Below are 10173 nucleotides of genomic sequence, written 5' to 3'. Positions count from 1 at the left end.
GTGGAGGACGGGAACATCGTGCAGTTGGACCGCTGGAACCTCATCGTCGAGCCGAACCAGGACGCCGGCCCGGAGGAAAGGGACGACCAGGTGACGGACAAGGTGAGGACTGGCACTTTTCGCTGTAAACAAACAAAGAAAGAAAAACAAAACAAAAAAAGCTGGATTTGAGGTCAGCTGATGGGGCGGTAAGGGGAGTGATCTAGCACGCAGAGGGTTGTGGGTTCAGACCCAGACCCTGGTGGTTCATGGGTAATGTAAAGGTGAGAGAGGAGTGTCATGGCCAGAGTTACTCCAGAAGACCGAACAGACTGTGATAATGACAGACCTCTCAGGTTATGCCTTCAGCTTAATGAAGACGCGTAAAGTATTTTACGTATGTCAGACGCACGTCATGTGGGGTCGCAGTGTAAATCACCTGAGTTGGAATCATCTCCCACACTGTGTGTGTGTGTGTGACTGAGCTGTTCTACACACCTGCAGCGGCTACACGACCTCTGAGTACATCTGCTGCTTTTTCTCCACTGGCCAATCAAAGTCGGTTCAGTTGGGTTCGGTTCTCTCTCTCCTCGTCTCGGTGTGTGTGTGTGTGTGTGTGTGTGTGTGTGTGTGTGTGTGTGGGTGTGTGTGTGTGGGTGTGTGTGTGTGTGTGTGTGTGTGTGTGGGTGTGGGTGTGGGTGTGTGTGTGTGTGTGGGTGTGGGTGTGGGTGTGTGTGTGTGTGTGTGTGTGTGTGGGTGTGTGTGTGTGTGTGTGTGAGCAGAGGGAGGGGCCGGGGACAGGCTGATTGCTCTTTGTAATCCCGTCTGTTCTGTTAGAGATTCATGCTGGTCTTAAAGGATTTTCTTTAGTGTGTGAAACGTGAACAGAGTCAGCGGAGAGCATTCACTGCCTCACTGTCACTGTCCCATCGGGAGCCCTGGAGAGACACTGATAATACCAGGAGGAGCTGAGAGAACTTAAGAGACCACAGAACAATGGGACGACATGTCATCCTTCTCCTCAGCACTCACACGCTAACACTGGCACACTGGCTCACACACACACGCACACACAGACACACACACTCTAACACACACACACACACACACACACACTCTAACACACACACACATTCAGACACACACACACACACACACTCTAACACACACACACACAGACACACACACACTCTAACACACACACAGACACACACACACACACACACAGACACACACACACACACACACACACACACACTCAGACACACACACACACACACACTCAGACACACACACACACACACACTCTAACACACACACAGACACACACACACACACACTCTAACACACACACAGACACACACACACACACACACACACACAGACACACACACACACACTCTAACACACACACAGACACACACACACACACACACACTCTGACTTTAGAGACGTGTGTATGTGACAGGGAACAGCAGACCAGGGGTGTGGCGTATAATTGGCTCTGTGATGAAAAGCTGGACAGGGCAGACTGCACAAGGCTGCAGACAGACAGCACCCCCACAGCCTGTCATACATTATCCTATAACCGCCCCGTAACGCATGGGCGTGTTCCAGTAATACTGCTGATCTACATCACGAATGATATGATTCCCCCCCCCCCCCCCCGAATCTGACAGAAACGAAAGCAAAAAGAAAAAAAACAAAACAAATGCTTTTGACCTTTCTGTGAACTCCAGGCCCGTCAGGAGAGTGTCGAGAGCACACACATGCACGTCGGACTGTGTCTGAACATTCACCTTGACGCTTGTTTTGGGTCGACCCAGTGTCCCTCTGTCCCAGTTTAACACTCTGAGTGGGTGTAATGTGTATGTGTGCATGTGCACTGGTGTCATCACTGGTCTGCTTGTCTGTCCACAGCTCCCCCTCGATGTCTTCAACAATTACTTCAGCCTTGGTTTTGATGCGCACGTCACCTTAGAGTTCCACGAATCTCGAGGTTTGTTCTGCCTGCGTGTCTAGTCCTGTGCATACATGTGTGCACATTTATGCGTGTGTGTGTGTGTGTGTGTGTTCTTGTGCATGTGCTTGTGCATGTGTGTGTTTACACGACTGTGTGTCTGTGTGTGTATCTGTGTGTCAGTGTGTGTATGTATGTGAGTGTGAGTGTGTGTGTGTGTGTACGTGTGTGTGTGCGTGTGTGCGTGCATGTGTGTGTGTGTATATATGTGTATGCGTGTATGTGCGTGTGCGTGTGCGTGCATGTGCATGTGTGTGTGTATGTACGTACGTATGTGTGTGTGCGTGCATGTGCATGTGTATATATGTGTATGCGTGTATGTGTGTGTGTGTGTGTGTACGTGCGTGTACGTGTGTGTGTGTGTGTGTGTGTGTGTGTGTGTGTGTGTGTGTGTGTGTGTGCGTGTGTGCGTGCATGTGTATGTGTGTGTGTGTCTCTGCCAGGTCGGATTGAGTGGCACAAATTGAGACATTGCCCTTTCTCTGTCTCCCCAGAGGCCAACCCTGAGAAATTCAACAGCCGATTCCGGAATAAGATGTTCTACGCCGGGGTGAGAGAGCAGGAGACAGTGCTCTAACTGAATAAGAATCTGACTAACTGTCTGACTCCACACCCCCCCCCCCCAACATTTCCCTTTTCCTATATTACCTAACATCCTTTAACAAAGCCCGCACTCTGATTGGCTGAAACAGAAAATGAAGATGAATGTGTCATTAGCGTTGAAAATGAGGATGATAACAAGGATGGTGATGATGATGATGATGATGTGGATGATGTAGATGATGAAGATGATGGTGTTTGTTTTCAGACGGCTTTCTCGGACTTCCTCATGGGCAGTTCTAAGGACTTGGCGAAACACATCAAGGTCGTGGTGAGTGCAGTTCTGTGGTTCTGAACTGAGCAGCTGAGGATTCTCTGGCCCGAATTGAATCCTGAAACCAAACTGTGAACGGATTTTTAACGGCAACTATCAAAACAGAGAACGCTATGAAATTTCTCCGCATCACTAATTCATATTTTAAGTAATTATATAATGATAATATAATCATTTGTAGTACTTCATCCTCTTCAAGTATAATTTATTAATATGTAATAATTAATATACAATTTACCTTCTGGTCATTCTTCTCCACTGTTATTCAAAGCACTCTGTAATTTATCCTCTCCATCCCCCTCTCTCTCTTTATCTCTCCACCTTTCTGTTTCTCTCTCTCTCTCTCTCGCTCTCTCTCTCTCTCTTGCTCTCTCTGTGATAGTGTGATGGTACTGATCTGACATCTAAAGTTCAGGATCTGAAGCTGCAGTGCCTTGTGTTCCTCAACATTCCCAGGTAATCGACTGTGAGGTCTCCCTCTGAAAGACAACCTCAATGCCTCAATCAGGAGTTGGTTCATGACACTCTGTGTGTGTGTGTGTGTGTGCGTGCGCGCACACGTGTGTGTGTGTGCGTGTGCATGCGTGTGTGTGTGTGTGTGTGTGTGTGCGTGTGTGTGTGTGCATGTGCGTGTGCGTGTGTTTGTATCTGTGTGTGTGCACGCGTGTGTGCGCGCGCGTGTGCTTGTATCTGTGTGTGTGTACGCGTGTGTGTACATGTGTGTGTGCGTGTGTGTGTGCGTGTGTGTATAGGTACTGTGCTGGCACCATGCCCTGGGGGAACCCGAGTGAGCATCATGACTTTGAGCCCCAGCGCCATGACGATGGCTGCATCGAAGTGATTGGCTTCACCATGACTTCACTGGTATGCATGAGTCACAAAGGTCAAAGTTCACTGCCAACACCAGGCAAACACGGTGAACTGAGCCAAACTGACATTGTCGTGTGTGTGTGTGTGTGTGTGTGTTTTCCGTAGGCCACGCTGCAGGTTGGGGGACACGGCGAGAGACTGAATCAGTGTCGTGAGGTCACTCTGACCACGTACAAATCCATTCCCATGCAGGTGGATGGAGAGCCGTGTAAACTGGCCCCCTCTGTCATCCACATCTCTCTGAGAAACCAGGCCAACATGGTACAGAAGACCAAACGACGCACGTCCATACCGCTGCTCAACGAGTGAGTGATTTTCTCTCTCTCTCTCTCTCTCACACACACGCACACACACACACACACATAAACACACGCGCACACACACACAAAAGAGCCAGGTGACTGATGGGTTTCCCACCTGATTAATTAAAGTGCTTTATTTACAGAGGGTTTTCTTTGTACTTCTGAGCACACGTTCTACTGTCATAACATGTTCATTCTGCACACACGAACACTTCTCGTCAAACAAACAAACAAACAAACAAAAAAAAAAGAGTCATTTCAAACTTTTGTTTTCGTCTGCTGCAGTCGGGTGTCTCAGCCGAGGTGCTGTCTGAGCGGTGACCCGTGGTTCTGATTGAGAGATTTTTAAAGCTGGGACTGATCTAAGGTCCATTTTCTCAGCTCCCTCACTTCTAAAAAAAAAAAAAGAAACGAAAGACAGAAAAAAAACATATTACCCTGGCTCAGAACAGACAAATTCACTTTATTTTCACTGAAATGAAATAATCTCTTCTTCTTCTTCTTCTTTTTTTTTCTTTTTCTTGTCCCCGGCCGTGTGCTTTTGCTCATTTCATACTTGGTTGGTCCAGCGACGGCCACTTTGTGCGTTCTATTGATTCAGTGTCGAGGGCCAATTATCAATCCTGCATTAAGGAGCGAAATGGCAGAGGTGGAAACAAATTCAATTACCGTGGCAACAGTTCCTTCATTACGGCAAGTCAGCTAGCACTAATGACCCTCTGTGGATTTGGAGTTCAGGTCTGGAGTTTGCGTGCGCGGGATCGGAGCTTTGAAAGATAACAGGTGTCTCCTCCTTCATTTTGGCTTCCGCGTGTGCTGCGTTTCTAAAGCGGAAACCGTTGACGTACATCGAAAGTCCAATAAACACAACAAAACAAACAAACAAAAAAAAAAGTCAAATATCTGTTCAAAGTGTGGAAAATTGCACTTGGAACATAACTGTCTCCTGTGACGTCCTAATACTATCAACTTGACAGAGAAGCAGGGCCCATTCATACATCTTCCACAGTCTTACAGACCAAGACTGACAAATGGCTCACAGGAAGAAGATGGCAGAAGATGAGAAATGTCTGTGTTTTTACTGTGTTTTTTTTAAATTTTATTTCTTTCCTCCACCTGAGCTGAGTGCTGTGGTTTTGTTTCTGGTTGCGTGAGTGTGGCCTGGCAGAGGGCGGAGTGGACTGGTGTGATTTAGTGGTGTAATTAAACCAACTCATTGGAAAAACGTTGACATGTTCATTTCCCAGGCAGGATAAATTAAGCTTCCCATGTCAGCTCACCTCCACACACACACACACACACACACACAGACACACGCACACAGAGAGACACAGACACAGATACACGCACGCGTGCACTAATGTAATTACGGCGGGATGGCACGTGTGTTTTGATGTTTTAATTGAGCGTGTTTCTGCTGAGCTGAGATAAATACTGATGAGAGACAGACAGGACGGTCCTGGACAACATCGCGTTTATTCTCACGCCGCAGGATTCGGCAACATGTTATTTGTTTTGGGACACACAATTTTTGCTCTAGTTGATCTTTTATATGTTGATTTTGTGTGAAAACTTGTATTTACTGATATTTGTTTACAATAAATTCACCCCCCCCCACACACCAAAAAAACCCCACAATGTGGACAAACACAGGAAGGAAAGAAAAAAAGAACCCAGTGCAGCACTGTGTCTTGAGTCCAATGTTCTGACCCAGTGCCTCCACTGCACGCTGTATCCTTAAGCCCAGTATGTCGTAACGAACAGCGCTCACCCTCTTCCTCCTTTGGCCTGTTCCTGACGGGATTCTCTCTCCTGGTGTTTCTGCAGCCAGCAGCCCTTCCCGGAGCGGTTACGGATCCGTGTGAACCGGATCAGCATGCACGACTACGAGGCTCTTCACTACGACAAAGAGAAACTCAAAGAGGCCTGTGAGTATCGACACGCCCAAATCCCACGCCACCTCCTAATCTCATACTAACCTTTATTCCCTGGTTTTACAGGTTTCCCTAATCTCACTTTACTCCCCAATCTCACTGTCTTCCCAAATCCTATGCCATTCCCGTATCTGAGGCTGTATTCCATAATCCCGCTCGAAGCCCCAAACTCACACAGTTCCCTAATTGCCTCTAACACATGGAAAGAGATGCAAAAAAAAAACAAAAAAAAAATCACATGCATTTATATATTTTCCCATCATCATGTTAGCAGCGTGAGTGTTTCAGTCAGGCTTGTACACGCAGTCATTAATGAGTCCTCAGGGTAATTAGGGGCAGTCAAAGCCACTTAAAGAGAGAAGTAAGTGTCTGTGTGTGCGTGTGTGTGTGTGTGTGTGTGTGTGTGTGTGTGTGTGCGCAGTGTAACAGCAGGCTACTGTGAGCTGCTAGTGTAAGTAGTTGTGAAACCCAGAGCACTTGTGCCAGAAGACCAGGACTCTGGCATTTTGTTTTTTTTTTTTAACCCAGCTGTTAATCTCCTCTAGCTCCTCTGCATGGCCCCCTCCCTCTGTCTGTGGCACGTCACGGCGAACGCTAGCCCAAATGTTCGTCTGAAATGTCGAAGGACGTATCCTAGCCTCAGCGGTCTTTAGAGGATGCAGTCATCAATTATCCCGGCTAATTAGGGAGGGGAGAGGAAGTCCCTTCTGATGGATGAGTGCTTAGGCATAACCCTGCGGAGACTGAAGTCTCGCTTTTTTTTTTTTTTCCTCCCTCCCTCCTCTCCCTCGCTCCTGAATTGATTGAGTTTGGCACGGGAGGAGGCCTCTCTCTCCACCTGTGTCAGTTTTTAATGCGGAGGCGCTTTACCGTGTCTTCTCTGAGTGTAGGTAATTTACGCAGTGCTCTGAGTATAGCTTAGCATTTGGTACGCTTTAGCGTGCTAAGTATAGGTAGCGTGGGTATATTTTAGCATGTTAACTAGTTTAGTGTGGGTGTACTTAAGCATGTATAGTTCAGCTGCGCTCGGTGCAGTTTAGCATGCTAAATGTCCGTTAGCGAGCTGAGTGCCAACAGAGCAAGACTGCGGTTCTTGATGCTAATGAGGCGACATCTCATTTGTATCCCTAACATAAGTATCTGGGCCCATGGTGGTCCCTTTGGCACTGTAGCCTGGCTATCTCTGCTCCAGCACTGTGGAAGTTACCCAGTAAACTTCACACAAACAGAGTCTGGCTTTACTCTCTTCCCCTACCTGATGAGACCATACCTGCCTGGTGTCTACTATCTCACAGGTGGAAAGGGACACTGCGTTCATAATTTTGTGTGAATGGGCAGAGAACGGGGTAAGATCACGACAGTTTTTACTTCTCACCACTAGAGGTCGTCGCATGCAAATCGTGTGAAGTGACGTATATCTCTCAGCGTACTTTTTCACGGCACAAACGAGACTATCCACGTTAAATCCATTCTCCTCGCAAGACAGAGCTGTACATCAAACATATTTTTTAAAAAAATGCGTATTAGAAGTTATTTGTAATACCCCTGCATTTATGAAATTTAATGTTTGTGTCAGAAGAATCAGTTCTTCTGATGCCTTCTTCTACTGAAGAGACGTCTTCTGTTCGTCTGCTTTGAAACCATGTTTTGTTTTTATTTTTGTTCTTTTCATTCAGATTTAAGTGATATCATTTTTTGACAGCCAAGGAAAACAAATGAATCGTGTCCTGAATCAGTCCTTGATCCACTGAACGTTTAGCACAGGAGATACAACTCTCTCAGCAACCTCTCTGATTTTCATAACTACAGTCTAATGCACTGTTTTTTCAAAAAGCCACATGCTTTATCGACATTCACTGAAGCACAGAGCTCACTTTACCGAAGTCTGCTAACAGTTCAGATCCGACGGGCATTTATACGTGGGGATCGAAAAATTGCGTGAAATAGAGAAAGAGCATTAACTTGGCATTTTCAAGCCAATTTAAAAAAAAAGTTGCGAGTCAGTTTGGCGTTTGCAACTTATGTTTCGACACTACAGCAAAAGCAGAGGATCAGAGAGAGCTCTCTAATCTGAATCCCAAGCCACTACGTGTGTGTGTGTGTGTGTGTGTGTGTGTGTGTGTGTGTGTGTGTGTGTGTGTGTGTGTGTGTACATATGTTTGTGTGTGTGTGTGAGGGAGAGAGAGAAGGTGCTGTAATAAGGTGATGTTTTTGCATTCTTCAGGCTTTTTTTTTTTTTTTGCGTGTGGTTTGGATAATTGATGTGAGCCGTAGGTCTACAGAGATGCAGATGTGAAGCCATGTACTTCAGCACAGATCTGAGAGAGAGTGAGACAGGCATGCTGTCACTGCACATGGTTCCACACACTCTCCTCTCTGATCCAAAAATATAATATTCCACCCGCCCCCCCCCCCCCCCCCCTTCTACTGTTGTCACACTCCACTCACACTCCTAAAGAGCTTAGACAACACACTGCCTTTGGAGCTGCGAAAGAGCAAAAAAAAGAGAGAGAGAGAGAGAGAGAGAGAGAGAGAGAGAGAGAGAGAGAGAGAGAGAGAGAGGAACAAACTTGAATTGAATTAGAGACTGACTGTTCAGACGTTGCTAGGCAACCCAACATTCCTCAGTAAAGAAGCCTCCCCTCCCTGCTTCTCTCGCTCTCTGTTTCTATCTCTCATTTTTCCTCCCTCTACTCTCCTTCTCTCTCTACCTCCCTCTCTCTTTCTCTCTCTCTCCCTCCCTCCCTCCTTCCCTCGTTCTCTCCCTCCCTCTCTTTCTCTCTCTCTGTCTCTGGCTGCAGGAGAAACTCACAGTTCTTCAGAGACACTCTTTTTTTAATTCACAAATGCGATGGCTCCTAACTCTGTCTCTCTCTTCTCTGTCTCTCTTCTCTCTCTCTCTCTCTCTCTCTCTCCCTCCCTCTCTCTGTGGACGGGGCTGGTTGAGTGTAGCTCTGTAACTCATCTCTGGCCATAAGCAGTGCAGGCCGTGAGGAGCCCAGGAGTGAGGTGTTCTGTACACAGTGTATCAGGTCTTCCACAGCCTGGTCTCAAAGCACAAACTCAGTCAGCTCCCTCTCCTGGCTTCCCTTTTCATCTCTCACCCCCAGGCTTGTTTTCAGCTCACTCCTCTGATCTCCCCCTTTTATTATTGATCGATTTATTTATTTTTTATTTATTATTTTTTTAAAAAATTATTATTTATTTTGCTGATGTTTTCATTATATTCCTCTTTGTATAGGCCTCTATAAAAATAAAGGTATAGGGGTACATCAAAGTTTTTCCAGAGCTTTGTTTTTTTTTTTCCCTTTGTTTGGTCAGAGATGACAGGACAAACTCTTAAGAGGTTTTCTTTTGTGTTTGTGGAAATATAGGTCAAGTGTGTCAGCACAACAGCACAGCAATGGCTTCCTCTGTAAAGACTAATCAACTCATTCCTCTCTCTCTCTCCCTCTCTCTCTCTCCCTCTCTCTCTCCATTTGTTTCGTAGCAATCCCTCTGGGCCTCATCGTTGTCCCGGGCGACAGCGACCTGGAAACCTGCAGGGCGCACATCGAACGACTACAGGAGGTAAGGAATGAGGGGATGGGAGAGGGTGGGATGGAGGAGGAATAGAAAAATGAGACCTATGTATGAAAGGCTAAATATGGAGAGAGAGAGAGAGAGAGAGAGAGAGAGAGAGAGTGAAGAATGGCTAAAAGAAAAACCCTACAAAAAGATGAGAAATTAAGGGAAAAATTCACCAAAAAAAGGAGTAATTGCTGGGGGAGCATAACGTAGACTAATGAGTGCAGGAGGAGACGCGTCCAGAGACCAGAGGGCTCCTGCGAGGAGTTACAGTCCTTATCTGTCACTGTCCTGCTCCACTGTCAGTCATGTCTCTGCCTTCAGCATACAGCTAATGTGTAAGTTTGTGTGCTGATTGAAGACGGAATTTTGCCTTTTGATGACAAGCCCTCCCCTCTTAGAATCCCCCCAACACACACACACACACACACACACACACACACACACACTTCTCTTAATGAAACAGACCAAGTGAGTAAATGGTGCGTGAAATTCGGTGCGATTAGCAATCCCATTCTGCCGTGCAGCTGTGTGTTCATCTGATCGCTCTGTCCCTGTCTGGTTTAAATTCTCTCTCCGCTGTCTGCAGTCCAAATGCACGATGGGCTTTTGTCTCTCTGCGCCCCC

General features: G+C 46.6%; 1 protein-coding gene across 2 annotated transcripts in view; it reads left to right on the top strand.

Annotated features, from left to right (window-relative positions):
- dgkza (diacylglycerol kinase, zeta a) overlaps positions 1 to 10173 on the top strand; it is a 107482-nt gene that overhangs the window by 59505 nt on the left and 37804 nt on the right. For both annotated transcript variants that reach the window (XM_030794272.1, XM_030794271.1), the window contains 9 exons: positions 1 to 102; positions 1900 to 1978; positions 2494 to 2549; positions 2808 to 2870; positions 3256 to 3329; positions 3626 to 3737; positions 3849 to 4048; positions 5873 to 5973; positions 9470 to 9549. The exon at positions 1 to 102 is cut by the window's left edge and continues 39 nt beyond it. In XM_030794272.1, coding sequence (XP_030650132.1) covers positions 1 to 102; positions 1900 to 1978; positions 2494 to 2549; positions 2808 to 2870; positions 3256 to 3329; positions 3626 to 3737; positions 3849 to 4048; positions 5873 to 5973; positions 9470 to 9549 — 867 coding nt within the window. The remainder of the gene's footprint in view (positions 103 to 1899; positions 1979 to 2493; positions 2550 to 2807; positions 2871 to 3255; positions 3330 to 3625; positions 3738 to 3848; positions 4049 to 5872; positions 5974 to 9469; positions 9550 to 10173) is intronic.

This window comes from Chanos chanos, chromosome 2 (genome assembly GCF_902362185.1).
Source record: "Chanos chanos chromosome 2, fChaCha1.1, whole genome shotgun sequence".
Lineage (NCBI taxonomy): Eukaryota > Metazoa > Chordata > Actinopteri > Gonorynchiformes > Chanidae > Chanos > Chanos chanos.
This window is presented reverse-complemented; position numbering and strand designations above follow the sequence as displayed.